We start from the raw sequence: 18,200 nt of genomic DNA, 5'->3' as shown, positions 1-18,200 counted from the left end.
AGATACCATGCGTTCACAATTAAAATGCAATTACCAGAGAAGAGGCAATTTACAGCTCTTTGGCAGTACACGGTAACGTTATTTCTGCATTATTTCTTGGAACGCCAGCTGATCACTCAGTTTCTCTAGCAAAGCAAAAAAAAAAATGAAGTGCACAATCTGTTCCGAGGAGCCGTCAGGCAAGTCATCAAGTAACTTGGAGATGATTAACACACGATGAAAAAAACATAACAAAAAGAAAAAGAAAGCGACGTTTAGTGGACCTACTCTTTGACACGCCACTCAATGTGAGCGCGCGTAAAGGCGGTGAAAACGAAAGAACGAAAAAAAATACTAAAAAGTTTGCCTGTGTACTTCGCTTTTGGCAACGTGTGGCCGCTCTTTGAGGTGAAGAAAAAAAAAGACGCATAGAGTAAAAGGAAGAAAGAAAGAGAGGGGGGGGGGGGTGATGCTCTGCGAAACACTTCGAACACTCTGCCAAAAGCTGTTGACAGTTTGCCAGCGTGCCAAAGCACTTGCCCGGACAACTTCGCCAAGGAACGCCTCGTTTCGCGCTCTTCACTTGTAAAGGGTTTTGGAAGATCCTTCAAATCTGTCGCCGAAAGAAGCAGACAACTTGTCCCTATAATGAAGGTCGGCGCGTCGGAGTGAGTCTGCAGCAAGTGACAAAGAATTACGAGTCACGCTAATCTTAGCGCTCGAACAGACCTTTTTTTGAAGCTCACTATAGCCCCGCCAACGGGGGCGCGAGCGATTATGGGAAAAGTTGGCACGCCGCATGCAGCAGCCACCGCGAAGAGCGCGCGGGCCTCGCGCATCAACTCTCCGTTTGCACCGTGCCAGCGCTTATCAGACCAAGTGAACTCGGCAAGGCGAGATGTATTACTGTGTGATTCACTGAGAAACTTCACTGTTTGGTTGAGATGGCCCGTCTACGATTGGCACTTGCCCCCTGTTCAATCAGCTGAGCGTCTGAGATGCATCGGTTAATTATTATCGTCCTTTAGCGTCAGTTTGCCTTCAGTATAAATAAATAAAAAACAGCACAACTTGGTTGCCTAATAGGTGCAAGCACTGTCAATGAGTTCACGGATACATTAGGGATCAATGTCTTTTGACGCTGTTTACGCGTAAATTGTACGGTTCTGGTATATTCAAAGAGTGCTTTAGCAATAAGCTCAATTTCGTGAAATAAGATACATAGACCACTGCGCGACACTCGCCGCATATGCGTCTACCAACTACCCTTGGCACTGTAACTGCAGGTTGGAATAAAGCCTCCAGGGGAAAAAGATAGAAGTAGGACCAGCAAAAGAAAGCACACCAGAAACGCTCACTCACAACTGAAAGGTTATCGCACGTGTGAACAAGCATATATAAGAAAATAGGGGCTGCATCTTGCATGTCACAAAAAGGTACAAAAAGACTAACAACCGAGGCGCGTGTTTGAAGTTGATTAAGAAAGTTGCGTTTCTTGAGTTGTAGCCTAGCAAAGGTTAATTGACTTAAACAAGGTGCGGTGTTCTTCAGGATATGTCTGCGCGAGATTTCTCGCGTGGTCCGGTTAGGGAGACTGCGCAAGATTACCAGGCCTACAAAGATGAAATTGCATTTGCATGAATGAAAATGCGAGGTGCGATGAGATGGCGTTATTCAATGAAAGTTGATGCTCTCTGAGGCGCGTGTTGACCCATCAACAAGTCTGACCGATGTACATATGTGAACACAAAAGGAATTCGGTTAGCAAATCTTGCACAACAATCGAAACAATTGGCATGCCTCTCATAGTATTGTCACGTAAGAGTGAGAGTAGCCCGAAGACAGGAGACCGGGAGGTTAGTAGAAGTAGAAGGAGATCCGTTTATTTGGCGGACTTGCGCCCACTAAAAGAAGAAAAGACACACTGGCTTAGCGGGAGGCGAACAGCGCGTTCGACGGCCGTCGGGTAACAGAAATGTCCCACTGGAACGCAAGGCGCGTTCACCATCCGAGACACAGTCGCCGTAGCGTCTGGTGCTATCTCGGTATCAACGAATGGTCGACGTGCGGGCCATGATCTTCGCAGATGAGTCGCGGTGCATCCTGGACCACGATAAGGCCGCGTGCCGGCGGTATCGGCATGCGCGACACTATCCGCGATACGCCTCGCGGCATTGCTCTCCTCCTCAACGTAAGCATCGACCCCATGCTTTGTTTAAAATAAAACCAAAACAAAAGGAGAGCCTGTGCGAAGGTAAATGTCAAATAAGCACGAATCACGCACACATAAACAAAACAAGAGATGCAAACAGGGAGCCTCCTTTAGCGCGCATGATAGGGCTTCAAACGGGCGACGTGTACCACTTCTTGTCGTGCGCGGCGTCGTTGGGATGAGATAGCCCCATCAGGGACCACTTCATAGTCCACTTCACCCACTTGACGGATGACTTTGTATGGGCCGAAATAACGGCGCATGAGTTTTTCGCTTAATCCTCGGCGGCGAACGGGCGTCCAAGCCCGGATAGTGTTGCGCATGCCGATACCGCCGGCACGCGGCCTTATCGTGGTCCAGGATGCACCGCGACTCATCTGCGAAGATCATGGCCCGCACGATAAGGCCGCGTGCCGGCGGTATCGGCATGCGCAACACTATCCGCAATACGCCTCGCGGCAGTATTATTCTCTGCCCACTGCTGATCCCTGAGAACTTTTGCGCTCTATACGGAAAAAATATTACTAAGCTGATTGTGTGGAAAACACAATTCCCCCATTGTATCGCTTCCCAACTTCCTTTCAAACTGTGCAGAACGTATGCATGGAATACATTAAATATTCCTAGTTTCTTCACGGGTAAAGATCGTCCGTATTAATCTTTGTTTGCAGTGCCAATGAGCTCTTCACGAACCGCTCCTTCTCGCAGCTGGAAACTATTGCTCATATAAGGTGCCCAAGTTTCTTTGTTGTTTTTTTCACCGCCGAGCGTAAGTACGACATCATTATTCTCCAATCAACAATACTTGAATACGCCGATGCAAAATTCAATAGTGGTCTCACCCAATACGAAATACACTGCCGGCAAACTTGCTACACCAAGACACTTAAGCATCTTATAAAAAAAAACGCAAATTATCAGAGCGATGTATCTCGCACGTGAATTATAGTTACATCCCTTCGTCTTTAGACACGTTTAGAATGTGTTTACTTTTCCTTTTTTGAGCGCGTGGCTTGTCATAAAAATTATAAAAGAAACGTATAGCTGTAACACCTCTCTGCAGTCTTGTGTAAACGGCCCAATCAAACTGCGATGGCGATTAGAACCACAGCGCTTTATGAGCAGTTCATCGGTCAACAACTATGAATCAAAGGTTCCATGCAGTTCAAATTCCTCACGATAACATGTTTCGACCACATGTATCGGTACGCTGCAACTAGCATGCCACTCATCTTCTACGTTCAATGTACACCCGTCAAGTGATACCTACACTAACTGCGCTATTCATTTCTCATTTCATGCGTAGATGTAGATGCAGGTGCGTTCGGACCCTATTCAACAAGCGGCAGCATGTTCGTTTTGTGCTCGCACGGCGTCAACGAGCAGCGAGCGGGCGGAGGAAGAGCCGGTTCTCTGGACGTACCAACTTTTCCCACAGTGCACCGCGCGCCCGTGGGGCATTGTGGAATTGCTTCAAAAAGGTCTATTCGCTTCAAAAAGGTCTATTCGCTTCTAGGCAGTATGCTACATAGGTAAGCATCACTTGAGGTCCAGTCCAGCTGTAGTTTCACCCACGCACGTCTTTTTCAGTCTGCGAAAAGACGTGCGTGGGTATCGCACAGCACATGAAATTTTAGATAACACCACCCAAACAAAGAAAAATAAAGAAAGGGGGAGAGGGGGACTTTAAAGTTTCACCTTTATGGGGTAAACGCGACAGAGATGTCCTGTTCCTGGTGCGTACTTCAAACACCTATGGCGCACTTCATTGGGTGAGCAAGAGCACTCAAAAGCACGCTGAAAGTCCTCTCTTCGAAGCCCGCATATTGCGGTGGTCAAACGGGTGCAGGAGCACTGTCCCCCATTGGTAGAGGGAGAGCAGCCAGGAGCAGTTTGCAGTGCTCTCGCCTAAAAAGCGGAATAGGCGCAGAACGACGAGTCACGTAGTCCTTTAACGCCACAGCCTCCAAATTTTTCTTCAGCCGGCGAGCGCGGCGCCAACGTAGCAACCATGTGTAATTTGACACCGTTGTTTTGTACGGGCTGGACGTCTGTCTAATGCGTCGTTAACGTCATTGCGCACACATACTAGGTAGTAGGATAATGAAGAGCGTGTGGCTGACCGGTTTCACGTGTATTTTGCTGCTTCCCCACAGAGAATATGCCGGGGCTTGGAATGTTTCGACCACATGGTATCGCCACTCATCACCCCCTTTACCTGCCCTCCGGGAGCGCACCACATTCCAGTGGCAGGTTGAGTGGCCCTGTTCTCAGTGCTCTGCGCCCCACTGCTCAGTGCCCTGCCCCTCTACTACTGCTCTCTCAATGGAAATCGTCATTGGTGCATGTAACATTTTCTAACTTGCTGTGTACCCACCACATGGCCTTCAGGGAATAGGCGCAATAGCGTGGGTGCCTTTTGTAGTGTGTGACCGGCTTTAAACCACGAAGTCATTATGATGATTACATTTTTTGACACCCACCGGCAATGGGTACTTGTGCCACGCATTATTATTTCAATATTTCATGTTGCACTGTGAAACATGTTTAAAGGACATGTGTGTTCGTTAAGTATGCAGCCTACTTTCATTGCATTTACAAGCAGAGGAAGTTATTTTCTCTGTGTTCACAAGTGGACGCGTGGCCGTGTGGTAGAACACCCGCAAACGACCCGGGTTCGATCCCCACTCAGACCCATCGGTCGCGACTCTGACCAAGGTACTTTTATCATTTATACTTATTTGCGGCGTTCTCAATTTTTTGATCACGCACGAGATGATTTTTCGCTCACAACCAACGACACCGACACTGGCGCCGGAGTTTGTGCGATACGCGCTCTTCACCACTATCGCGGTAATAAAGCAGTGAGCCAGGCTTCAAAAAAGTTTCTAGAGCCTTTTCTCCACGTGTTCTAGAAATACAGTGCAACGTTAACCGAAACTAGCTTTCGAAATCGTATTGTAATTTTTCAGGACGACCTCACGCTTACCAGAACATTTTCGCAGGTTTTGGAGCCTGCTCATACACTGGACGCAAGGAAACGACAATTAAGAGATGCCGAAACATGTATTTTCATGTAATGCGGTACGAATGATATGTGCTCATATTTGAATGTAAACATTCGACAGAAGTCTGTCTGGTGCTTTATTATCCACCCCGCGAGTGTTTTGAAGACGCCGCTACTACGTAGTCTCAGCAGTAACCTCTGAGGAAGGAACCAAATCTGCTTCGAAATGTCGGGTTTCTTCAAAACTTTTGGTAGGAGTCTAAATCAACTCCCAGTGCTCAAATTTTTAAGCGAAGCATCGCTGTAACGACCTGACAGCCTACACTGTGCTGAAATATAACTAACTAACTAACTAACTAACTAACTAACTAACTAACTAACTAAAATAAATAAATAAATAATAAATAAATAAATAAATAAATCCACTCGGTCTACGACGTGCACAAGTTCTCACCTACAGTTGTCACTGTTAAGGTAAAGTGCGAAATATACACGAAATACGTCATCAGGAGGCAGCAGCAAACTAATGATAAAAATGGCGCGAAAGACCAGTGACTATGGCGAAAACTAACGCACAACGTGCTTCACCACAGCGCACACGTAAAACATCTGGAAATCTCAATTTATTTCGTAGAGCGCTAGCTGTTTAACAATGCGGAGGCTGCAGGCCGCTCATACAGCGTCGCCATTTTGCTGATGCGAAAATGAGGCTAACGAACGCTCCTCGAACGTTCGCGATAGTTGTTTGGGGAGGAGAGGATGGAACGAAGTCGCTCACCAAGTCCGTCCGACTCGAACATGACGGATTCGTTGACGCCAAACTTGCGACACCATCGCAGGAAGTTGTCCACGTTGTCGCGCGCGAAGAACGTGCCCGACTTCGCGTTCTCCCAGCACTTGAACTCGAAGCTGGGAACCACCTGCGCAGTATACGACGAAAGGGTGAAAGATATAGTAATGCCAGTGCAAAATATAACGCGACATATTAGGCTTTTATTGACTGACTGAGAATGACAGGAGGAGAGAGAAGGTGAGTGAGTGGTAGACTGTGCGAGTGACTGGTGAGTTGGTCAGTGACAGTGTTTGTGTGTGAATAAATGACTGAGTGGTATAGACTGAGTGAGTGGTTGGCGAGTTCATGCGTGATTAAGCGGCTGAGTGGGTGCATGAGTGATTGAGTATATGGGTGACTGTGAGTGATTGAATGTGTGGGTGACTGTGAGTGAGTGAGTGAATGACTGAGTGTATAGATGACTGAGACTGAGTGAGTGAGCGATGACTGAGTGCATGGGTGATTAAGTGAGTGACTGACTGATCAAGTATATGGGTGAATGTAAGTGACTGATTGAGTGTATGGGAGACAGTGGTTGGTGAGCGAGTGATTGTATAGGGCCATTGATTGAGTGAGTGAGTGACTGATCTGGTGTATGGGTGACTCTGAGTGTCTGATTGATGGAGTAAACAAGTGACGGACTTATTGAGTATGGGTGACTGTGAGTGACTAACTGACTGAGTGGTGATTGAGTGTGTGAGTGACTGTTAGTGAGTGACTGGCTGAGTGTATGGATGACTAAGATTGAGTGAGTGAGTGATGATTGAGTGTATGGATTATTCAGTGAGTGACTGAATGAGTGTATAGGTGACTGTGAGTAACTGATGTGTATGGGTGACAGTGGGTGGGTGCGTGAGTGAGTGTATAGGGTCATTGAGTGAGTGAGTGAGTAAGTGAGTGAGTGACTGAGTGTATGGGTGACTGTAAATGTCTGATCGACTGGGTGTATATATATGATTGAGTGTATGGGTGACTGTGAGTGGGTGACTGTGAGTGATTGACTGAATGACTGACTGAGTGTATGGGTGATTGAGTGAGTGAGTAACTGAGTGCCTGGGTGACCATAAGTGAGCGAGCGAGCGAGAGGTATGCACCCGTGTGTGATTAGCTGACGAAAATGAAATACTATAGAGATCCTCGGGTTGGTATGATCTGCAATAGTGTAGGGTGCTTCAGAGGAAATGAATCACATCAAACTAAGCGTTGAGTGCTTCGCATAACATCGATTCCCAAGGGACGTGGGATCTGCCAAATTTCTTTTAATCTTAAAATACTACTTCAAAGCAAGAAAAACACAAAAATACCATCTCTGAGATGTCAACACTTCAATCACTAAAACTTTCGCTTAACAAATAAACCCTTAAATGCTATAATTGCTGGGCTTTAACATTGCCCCCCCCCCTCAAATAATATCGTAAATGAGGAAGTATTTTAAAGCTTTTCTAATGAATGCACTTTTTCTAGTCATAATGAAGCTTAAGCTAGATTAACTTTCGGCGTAGAACTGCGCAGGCGTTAAGAAATAAATTTACGAGCTGTTTTATTCTCGAACGGCCATCACCACAATTTCCTACGAAGGCACTATACAACTTAACGTTAAGACACCAAACAAGCTTATGATGTTTCCGCTTTATACACGTATAAGCAACTTCAGGCTGAAGTGAGAGGACAGATAACAAGGCTAGTGCGTGGGAATTCAAGTTAAAGCGGCTAGCAGAGAAAAACAACGATGCACAAGCAAGGAACAAGTCGACGGTCTGCCGAAGCATTGTCTGGTCCGGAAGAAGCATGAATTACAAATGAAATGAAAGAGCCGAAACGTATTCTTTGTTTTAAAACTTTGTTCATTTTGGTCGGCGCTCTTTCATTTCATTTGTTCTTGAAGCGAGGAACAAGTGCATAAGGCGGGTGCTATCTTCAAACTAGAGTTTATTCTCATAATTCATGCCTATTCATCAAAAATCGAAACGCGACATCGTAACCAAAGACAATGTCGTGTTTTGACATTGTTTTGTTCCTGGCTTTTGTCATCGTTCCTTTGGCCTACCTGCTTTAGCATAAAGTTAGAGGTTAAGTACTCGTGAAAGTACTAGTGGGAGGTGAAGTACTTGAGAGGTAAAGTGAGGGGCAAGTTACTTTACTTGTACTAGCAGGCACATCCACGAGCACTAATAAAACGAAGTAACAACAATAAGCAATATGAAAATGTCGGATGCTGTTCAGAAAGTGGAAAGCCCGGAAATAGCGACGAGCGAAATGAGGAGCGAGAAACGCCTGGTGATCGTGCAAAGCACTCAGATCGGTTATATTTAACTCCGCGTGCGACGGCAAGCGCTGAAAGCAGAAGTAGCACGCAGGGCACTGAAGCCAAGAACAAGCAAGTAATCACAGCAGCAAAGAACAGAGCGGCACCGACACTAGAAACGAACTTGACAATAAAAGAGGAAGGCAGCGCAAGCGCTACGCGAGGCTGACATCGTAGAGACAGCGACGAAGAAAGGAAGACCAAGCCGGGGCGGTTGAAAAATAAAAAGGTTGGCCTTGCGGTTGGCTGCGGCGGGCGAAAAGTTGCGACAATCATATGACGCGCATCGCTTGCTCCTTCTCGTACGCAGAGGGGGCGGTGAAGATCCTTAGACTCGCTACTACACAACACTTGTGAGACCTATTATGGGACAAGAGCTATAGCTAGACACACGGCCTTGTTTTGGCAGCCTTGAGACCTCCTTACTGACTCGGTAAGGTCTAAAGGGGCCATGTGCACACGAGATTCCGCTTGGTGGCGGTTTGTAGTTACACAGACTAGAGGAAAACTAAAGAGGCCCACGGAAAAAGCAACACGTTTCACTGAATTTTATTCTATTTTATTGACGTGAAAACATTTGTAATAATATTATCTGGGGTTTAACGCTCTACAACCTCGATATGGTTGAGATACGTCGTTGTGGGGGGCCCCGGCCATTCCGACCTCCTGAGCTTCTTATTGAGCACCTAAATCTGAAACATGGGCCTCAAACATTTTCATCTCCATCAAAAATGAAGTCATCACCACCACTGGGATTCAATCCAGCGACCTTCGAGTTAGCAGTTAAGTGTCACATCCACTAACCACCGCAGCGGGGCGTAGAAAAAAAAATCCTAAAAACAGAATTGTAGTCAATGGTATCAGCCTCACTTGCATGCGGCATGCCGATGCATTGCACACATTTAAGAGTACTTTTGAAAAATAGAAGGTTACGTAACAAAACAAAAGTCTGCAAATGTTATAACAGCCGACGACATAGTGCACGAAAGAATGAAAATAGATCAAAGCCTTGTCTTCTCTGTTGGACACAACCAATTGGTTTCATTAGGTTGCGCCTTAAAGAAAATATTACAACACGATTACTTCCCTCTAATGCTATTTCAAGCATTCTTTGCTACTATATTTCATGGCGTTTGTGCACGTATTACTACAGTTTGCACAAGCCGAAACGTTCATGTATGGCCGCACTCGGTAGCCAAAGCGTAATAGCACGACGCTCATAGCCGGGGCAGTGAGTGCAGGGTATTTTTTTTTTAATGCCGTCGCGACGTAGAGCACGTGGACTTAGGAAGCCTAAAAAAAGGAACGGTACAGCTGGGATTAACCCACGCGAAATTCATTGTAGCTTAGCCATGCTGAAATATGCAAAGTATGTAGAAGCGGGCCGGTTTCGGCACAGCCTGAGCCAAATGTACTTGTTTAAAACCGAGGAAGCTACCAACAACTTTGCAGGATTAATATGCCTGTTCTATACAATGACAACAATAAGTGCGGTGCTATGCTATTTCACGCAAGCCTGCGAGAGGAAATCGCTCACTTCTATATTCTGTCTCTTGTAGTACAGTATGCACAACCGATCAATGCTGGCACACTAATATATAGAGCCGTTAAGCAGCGAAAAAGGAGCAAGATATACATACACAGAGAAAGCGTGGAAACATAAGAAGCGCTGGATTGTGGCCAAATGCGAAGGCAGCTGGCAGTGCAGGGGAAAGAGCGCGCGCTCCGCTTTCACCGTTAATGCATCTAACGGATCGCGGGGCGAGGCCAGCGACCTCTGGAGACCCCGGACGGGAGGGAATAAAAACACTGCGAAGAGGAAGGAGCAGATGAGCACAGCTAGCGGTACGGAGTGCGGGACTGGGTGAAGGAGGTGCAGCAATGCGCGAACGACAGCTCGCACACAGTCGACCCATCCGCCCCGTTACTCAGGGGGCGCCCGCACGACCACGGCGTCAAGGAGGTGCAGAGGGAGGGTCGCCCAGAGCAAACAGATACGTCGCCCTCGACGCTGATTCCTCCCGGCCGACTTTCCATTCTCATACCGAGCTCCACGAGTACTTTCTTTCGAACGCCTCCTTCTATAGGCGTGTCGCGGCACTGCATTTGTGGACGCCACTGACGGCGTAGCCTAGTAAACCCCATCACTGAACATACCAGATAAGAAATAGAAAATGCAACCGTCGGCGTCAAGACGAACAACGTAATGAAGTCACATGATCACTGACAATGACGTCTTCATGTCGTAACGGATCGTAAAAAAAAAAAAAATTGGGCAGTCATCGTGGCGCCACCGTCACTTGCTATAACGTGACGTCACATAACGAAGCTGTCATTTGACATGATCGCTTGCTCAATGACGGGTCGGCCATGAAGACTGTGCAGCACCACTGGACGTGCAGAAGAGCTTCAGGGGGAGAATGGAACCATCACTAGAACCAATAGACTGATAAGAAGGAGGTGGCCTTCTTCTCCAAGACCAATACATAGGAAACGATGTGATTTATTCGCCGTTGCCTTGAACGAGACAGTTGACGAGAAGGCATGCGCATTAAGCGAGATTCCTTTGGTATAATGCCGGAGGTTGCCGGTGACGCTAACTACAGTGATCGCACCGGCGGCGTAGGATTGAATGGAGAAAAAGGTCGAGCTACTATTGCCTTAACGAACAGTTCACTCGTCGAACAACTTACAACAGCGCGAATATATGGGCGAACAGTGATTCCAGAGCCTCTGTCTGCAAAAGTCCGCGAATCAACGACCTGCAATGAGCATACACAGTGCAACAACAAAATCTAATAGTGACACAGTGTCAGAACTGTCAATCGATCGAACGGCGCATAGCTTTGCGAACACCCTCAATAGTGCCGCACTAGGCCCGCTGTACAATGACCCCCTCACAGAGAACAATATCCTCGGACACTGGCCAACCCTGTCTGCAAAAAACGAACCGCCCTGACGGCGTTATTGCGCTTTCTGGAAGCAACCAGACGGAGCGAAGAACTGATTGTTCGGGGAGAATGCAGTCACGAGTACTAGAACGATTCCCAAGCCCCCCCCCCCCCCCCCCCTGTTTTCCTATACTACCATGTAATCTTCTTCTTGTCTCTCATTCAGATTCTAACTGTCCACATTGCATGAGCGATATTCTATTTAACGGCGTATAGCAAGGCTCGGAAACCTCCTGTCCACTGCGGTCATCGACTCGATGCCAGTACTCAACCCATTTTCCTTCTTTCTTCGTCACATCTCGAGGCTCATTCGGTATTGAAAAGACATGGCTTCTATGACAGTTCAAATAAGCGTTGTTTCCATTGAAGGTCTGTACATAATGGCCGATTCTCCACACTTTTCTCTCTGAAACGCTCCCTTCGTCACCTAGCACCTCCTGATTAGCCGTCCGACCTTTTCCAAGTGGGTTCCATGCAACTCGGTCGTTCGCTTTAGAAGGTTCGGCCTCTCTCTCTCTCTCCGCGCGCGCGTGTGTGCGTGTGTGTTTGTGTGTGTGTGTGTGTGTGTTTGTGTGTGTGTGTGTGCGCGTGTGTGTTTGTGTGTGTGCGTGTGTGCGTGTGTGTGCGCGCGTGTGTGTATGTGCGTGTGTGTGTGCGTGTGTGTGTGCGTGTGTGCGTGCTTGTGCGTGTGTGTGTGCGTGTGTGTGTGTGTATGTGCGTGTGTGTGTGTGTGTGCGTGTGCATGTGTGTGTGTGTGTGTGTGTGTTTGTGTGTGTGTGTGATTTCCAAACGAATTCGCAGCGTGGAAATTCACTGCAATGGGCTAGTCGCACTAGGCACTCGAGTCGCGGAAGACCCCTTCGCAGACGTCAAGAGGGATGCAGCCAGAAGACGGGGGGACGGACCGGCAGAACGCGCCGCACCCAGGCCGTAAACCGATTGGGGGGGATATTGTTATGAATTTTGCCCTGTCGCGATGGTAGCGGTGGCGAAGAGCGGCGAGCCGTCGAGCGGACTTCGCTAAAGCCTTAGCCCGAAGGCGAAGCAGGGAGGCAATCCGTTTGGAAAACAGCAACAAAAGGAGCGTTTACTGTAGCAGGTTGTCGTTTGTACAGAGCCGGCCAGCACGACAACGTCGGCTGGGGCAAAATCCCTCCAACATGGGGCCGGCACGGCCTTAAATAGCGTTTTGGGACTCTTCTGCGAGACCAGTTCCCCGGAACGGCACAGTGGCTCGGCTGAGGAGACGCAGCCATACCCGGAACTGCAAGGTGGTTCGGTGGAGGAAGCGACGTTATCCCCGGAACTGCACCGTTCTTCTGCACGGAAGGCGGCGCTGGGAGTGGGGGAGACAGTTCGTCGGAACAGCGCTAGATCTCGTGAAACGTGCTCCCGAACGAGGAACATGTCTGTGGCACAACAATATGCATTCCCGAGTCAATATCTTGGAGCCCGCGTAGTTTTTCGGAGGCTCCCGTTAGTGGCAACGCGGAAATCTCGTCCGGAAAGAACTCGACAGGCAGGCGTCGTCTAGGCGAAGATGGTATACGATGGTCCACTCGAATACGTTCGACGTCTCAACGGGAAATAGAAGTAGCTGCGTAATAAGACTAAGGGCAATCACATGGCCCCTCTTGGATTCGCATGAGACGACGTGAAAGCGGAAGCCATCTCCCTTTTCTTCTCAGCCGATGTAGCGCTGACCCCCAGCCCCCTTATGAAAGCTTTGTGAATTTAACGTCATTTTGCACGTCACTTAATTTTCCATTGCCTCCGTGATCGGACCACCCATTACCGAGCTCAGGTGCGATGTGATAACGTTATAATGCGGTGTTACTTACGTCACTGCGACGTCGTTGTGAAGTCAAACACTTCGGCGATGTGTGACGACATCATGGCATCACATAGTAACGTCAACTCGAGACAATTTTCCGCGAAATGCCGCGGGACGCAGCCGATGGTCAAATTTCGCGTTTGATGCGGCATCTCGGACTTTCACCTAAAAACAACCGGGCCTGGGTTGACAATATTATTAGTGATTTGGGTTGGTGCACGTTAAAGAACCTAGTTGGTCGAAATTTTTCGGCACCCTTTACTATGGCGTCTCTCGTAATCATATGGTGGTTTTGAGACGTCAAACCCCACATATAAATCATCCAATCATCGACAGTATTATTAGTTTAGGTTGTTATGCCAGCGAGTCCCCGTCAAACGTCCGTGCCTCGGAAAAAGGCAATCTGGGTCAAGGCCAGCCCGCAGTCCGCCCGACGCGAACATCTCAACGGCGTGAACACGCGCGGCGCCTCTCTCGCCCACGTGCATTGAGTCAGCGGCGCACGTGACAGCGAGCCGGCGTTCTCGTGCCTGGTGGTCTGACGCATGGCGCGGCGGCCCCATTGGCGGAACCTGCCCTGACGACCAGCGGCGCTTCTGATTGGACTTTTTGGTTGGACCCGGTGCAAATAAAAGAAGCCCTGCGGCGCGTCGCGATCGGCAGTCCTAGAGAGAGGAGTCCCCATGTCGGATAGCCGACATGTGTGTGAGTCAGCGGTCTTAGGCGAAAGACTGACCTATGTGTTAGAGAGAAGAGCTCGGCTCTTCGAGTCTCTGTCGGCCCCAGTGCCGAAATTGTAACGCCTCTGTAAATATGCTGTACATAAACCTTGTTTAACTCACCGTCGTCTCGTCCGCTCGTCTTATCAGCTCTGCGCAGAAGCAGTCGCGAGCTGATAAACATACGCTACCAAACGGCTGGTGACCTTCCCGGCAGAGTTGAAAGCAGTGGCGCCTCCGGGGCCGTGTTGGCGTCGCCGTCTTTCGCAACAGTGGTGGCTTCGGCGGGATCGGTCCGTCGTTCGCAACAGTGGAGGTCAGCGGCGGGATTTCAGAGGTGGCTTCGCAACAGTGGTGGCAGCGGTGGGATCGGTCCGTCGTTCGCAACAGTGGTGGCAGCGGTGGGATCGGCCGGCGTCAGCGACATCGATGCGGTGAGTGCCTGATGTTTTCCCCTCAGTTCACCAGACTACTCTAGCTCAGGTTGTAGTAGTTTAGAGAAGGGCTGTGTGAAGCATTAGAGTGAGCTTTGATCGTTTCAAGCAAAGTCGAAGTGCTTTGAAACCAAAGTTAATGCGGAGGGGGTAAACACGGGAGAGTGAAAAGTTGCTTGCGCGTCTTGCTAGTTGACTTATAGTGGGTACGGCAAGTAAATTGTTAACAGGGGCAAACAGCAAGAGGCTAGTGTGAACGATGGAGAACCTTAAAGTGAAGGAACTCATCGAAATTTGTGAGGAACTCGGCATTACTTTGGGCCGTGCGAAACGAAAGCAAGCGATCCTTGAGATCATGAAGGATGAGGGAGTGTCGGCTGAGGAAGTCGATGAGGCCTGGGTGGATATTAAAGCACGCCGCGAAGAGGCTGAAAGGCGCGAACGTCGCGAGCGCGAGGATGCCGAGAGACAAGAGCGCCTAGAGTTGAAACGACTAGAATTGGCAATTCTACAGTGTTCGCAGGCGCCCAGCGCAGCTTCTCCGACGATTCAGGTCAGCGGTATTAGAATTCGGGATCAACTGCCACCGTTCGTAGTAGGCGAGGACATGGCGAAGTATCTCGTCAAGTTTGAACACGTCTGTGAGCGAAACGCTTTGGAGCGGTCTCTTTGGGCGCGGAACCTGCTAGCTCTTCTTCCCGGCGAAGTGTCCGACGCGATAACTTGCTTGTCGAGGGAAGCGTTTGAGAGCTATGACGAGGTTAAGGAAGTGCTCTTGAGACGTTATAAGTTGTCACCCGAGGCTTTCAGGCAAAGGTTCCGGTATGCTAGAAAGGGGAATGAGTCACACGTTGACTTCGCGTTTCGTCTTAAAGCCGATTTGATTGAATGGCTCAAGGGCGAAGGTGTTTATGACGACCGCGATAAAGTGGTGGAATGCGTTGCACTGGAGCAATTCTACCGCTGCATCGAGGAGGATGTCAGACTTTGGCTGCAGGACAGACTTAGTGAAGTACAGCTAAACAAGGCAGCAGAGTTAGCTGAGGAGTATTATACTCGCCGAAAGTTGCACAGCAGGGCAGTGCGCGTTGAAAAAGATGAGAGAAAAGAGGGCTTTTCAAGGAAACCTGATCAACGGAAACCCGTTCCGCACCGTAATTTCAAAAAGGACCCGTCTCTTACGAAGGACAGTGTAGGGGAAGGGCAAACAGAAGCGGAGAAATCGAGTGAGGTTTCTACCACACAGGCATTAGAACCGGAAAACAAACGGAAGCCGCTAATCTGCTACAACTGTAAAAAGGAAGGGCACATCGCGAGAAGCTGTCAGGAAAAGTTTGCCTTCGCAACGATCCGAGAATCAGAAAAAAACATTCGGTTGTTGGAGCCGTATCTCCAAGAAATTAGGGTCAATGAGAAAACGTGCCGAGCACTTAGAGACTCAGCGGCAACCATGGACGTTGTCCATCCTTCATTGGTGTCTCCGGATGACTTCACAGGAGAATGCGCGTGGATTAGGCAAGTCGCCGAGGTGCAGAGTGTTCGCTTACCAATCGCCACGGTTGTCATTGAAGGCCCGTTCGGTAAGCTTCGCACCGAAGCAGCTGTGTCTGCCGCGCTAAATGATCGTTTTCCTTATCTTTTCTCCAACAACTCGGAGCAGCTTCTCAAAGAGCAGGGCAAATCGTTCTTCCCCAACTTAGCGTGCATGGCTCTCACGCGATCGCAAGCGCGAAAGCTTTCGCGGAAGCTTGACCTGGTTCCATGCGGTGAACTCTCAAGTGACCTTGTCGGCGGGTCGACGGAACCCCAGAAAGGAAAGTTTCCGCATGAGTCATGTGAGCAGTCACGCGAGCGGCCCGTCGCCGAACCTAGCTGCGCGGTTTCCGGAGAAAGGGGAGACGACATGGCGCCATTGAGTCAGAGCGAGAGGGTTGCAACGCTCTCGCCTGTAGCGGAAAGTTGGAGCGAGCTGCCGAGAGTTGATCGAGAGACGCTCATTCGAGAGCAACGTGAGGATTTCTCGATTGAAGCGCTAGTGGAAAGCCAAATTGAAGCGCGAGTGGAAAGCCAGAAAAACGCGGCAAAAGTGCTGTCAAAGGAGCACTACGAGAAATCGGGGAAGAAGCGCGCTTTTGAAGTTGATAATCAGGTAACGCTGCTGCAGCCGTCCAAGAGTAACACGCTTGAGGTTGATTGGGAAGGGCCCACCAAAGTATTATCGAAGCCTTGCGATACAACTTATGAGGTGCAAGTAGGAAGGCGGCAGAACAAAATTTACAACTTGATGAAACCCAATGTTCAACATCAAGCGGTCGTAAATCAGCTGTTGAAGGCTTCAGAGGAAGAGGAAGCAGAAAATTTGAGTTCTAGTGAGGTGATCGAAGGGGGATCGAAAGTAATCCGGGAGCAGATAAACCTAGAGCCTAGCTTAAGTGAAGGAGGACCTGAGAAAGAGGACCTGAGAAAGATTGTTTCCGAGTTTGGGTATGTGTTGTCGGACCGTCCCGGAGACACGACGGTGATCGAACACGATATCGAGCTAAGCGGTGAGGAGTCAATCAGTAGCAAGCCGTATCGTTGTTCCCCTGTGCAACGTCGAAAGTGTGAGCCGCTCTTGGTGCCGCATAGGTATCGTCGCCTAAAAGTGGCCGGTTACTGAAGTGGAGCATGTTGCTCCACAGCGCAACTTTGACGTTCGCTATCAAAAAAAAATAAAGGAAAGGTAAACGCTAATGCAGGTGCATTGAGCAGTGCGTTCCAGCTAGTAACTTCTCAACCTTTCGGTTTCTGGCTGGCGATTCGGGGCAAAATTTTGACCTCATCACGACCTGGGCTGAGCGCTCTCGTTCAGAGTGATCTCAAGGGGCCAACTTTGTGGTATTCTAATTCGTTACGTTGTTGTACGTGGAAAAAAAAATTGGAGTTGTCATTTTAAGAGTTTTTTGTCCCACATGTGCCTCTTGATGTAGTGGGAACAAAATTCCAATAGACACGTAGATAGGTATATGTTGTACTATACTTTGTCTGGTGTTCTGTCGGGTGACCGAGGGCACTTGCTTGTGTCGTGTGTTGTCTGTTGTCGAACCGTTCTTAGCAAGTTGCAGAACCATCGACAAGTGCTGAAACCGAAGATGGTCAGAAGAGACGAGTGAAGCTGGTCGACAAGTTGTGGCGACAAGCCAGTGGAGCTGGGATCCGTCGTCAAAATGGGATGTGTTCCCGGAACAGTCTGGAGCTGTATTCTCCCCATGGCCCTGGAGGCGAACCTGGAGGGACCTGGCAAACGAGCGCACCTGACATCCGAGCCCCGTGGAAGCAGCTCGTCTTTCCGGTGCATTGTCTGGCGGCGGGGGTGCTGTTATGCCAGCGAGTCCCCGTCAAACGTCCGTGCCTCGGAAAAAGGCAATCTGGGTCAAGGCCAGCCCGCAGTCCGCCCGACGCGAACATCTCAACGGCGTGAACACGCGCGGCGCCTCTCTCGCCCACGTGCATTGAGTCAGCGGCGCACGTGACAGCGAGCCGGCGTTCTCGTGCCTGGTGGTCTGACGCATGGCGCGGCGGCCCCATTGGCGGAACCTGCCCTGACGACCAGCGGCGCTTCTGATTGGACTTTTTGGTTGGACCCGGTGCAAATAAAAGAAGCCCTGCGGCGCGTCGCGATCGGCAGTCCTAGAGAGAGGAGTCCCCATGTCGGATAGCCGACATGTGTGTGAGTCAGCGGTCTTAGGCGAAAGACTGACCTATGTGTTAGAGAGAAGAGCTCGGCTCTTCGAGTCTCTGTCGGCCCCAGTGCCGAAATTGTAACGCCTCTGTAAATATGCTGTACATAAACCTTGTTTAACTCACCGTCGTCTCGTCCGCTCGTCTTATCAGCTCTGCGCAGAAGCAGTCGCGAGCTGATAAACATACGCTACCAAACGGCTGGTG

The 18,200-nt window shown here is 49.2% G+C and overlaps 1 protein-coding gene across 3 annotated transcripts in view; it reads right to left on the bottom strand.

The window, feature by feature from the left end:
* LOC119164572 (growth arrest-specific protein 2) overlaps nt 1–18,200 on the bottom strand; it is a 230,169-nt gene that overhangs the window by 29,332 nt on the left and 182,637 nt on the right. For all 3 annotated transcript variants that reach the window (XM_075872538.1, XM_075872540.1, XM_075872539.1), the window contains one exon: nt 5,977–6,118. In XM_075872538.1, the coding sequence (XP_075728653.1) occupies nt 5,977–6,118 (142 nt within the window). The remainder of the gene's footprint in view (nt 1–5,976; nt 6,119–18,200) is intronic.

Source organism: Rhipicephalus microplus, chromosome 8 (assembly GCF_043290135.1).
Source record: "Rhipicephalus microplus isolate Deutch F79 chromosome 8, USDA_Rmic, whole genome shotgun sequence".
In the NCBI taxonomy this organism is placed as follows: domain Eukaryota; kingdom Metazoa; phylum Arthropoda; class Arachnida; order Ixodida; family Ixodidae; genus Rhipicephalus; species Rhipicephalus microplus.
The sequence above is the reverse complement of the archived record's forward strand: the minus strand, read 5'-3'. Positions and strand labels throughout refer to the sequence as shown.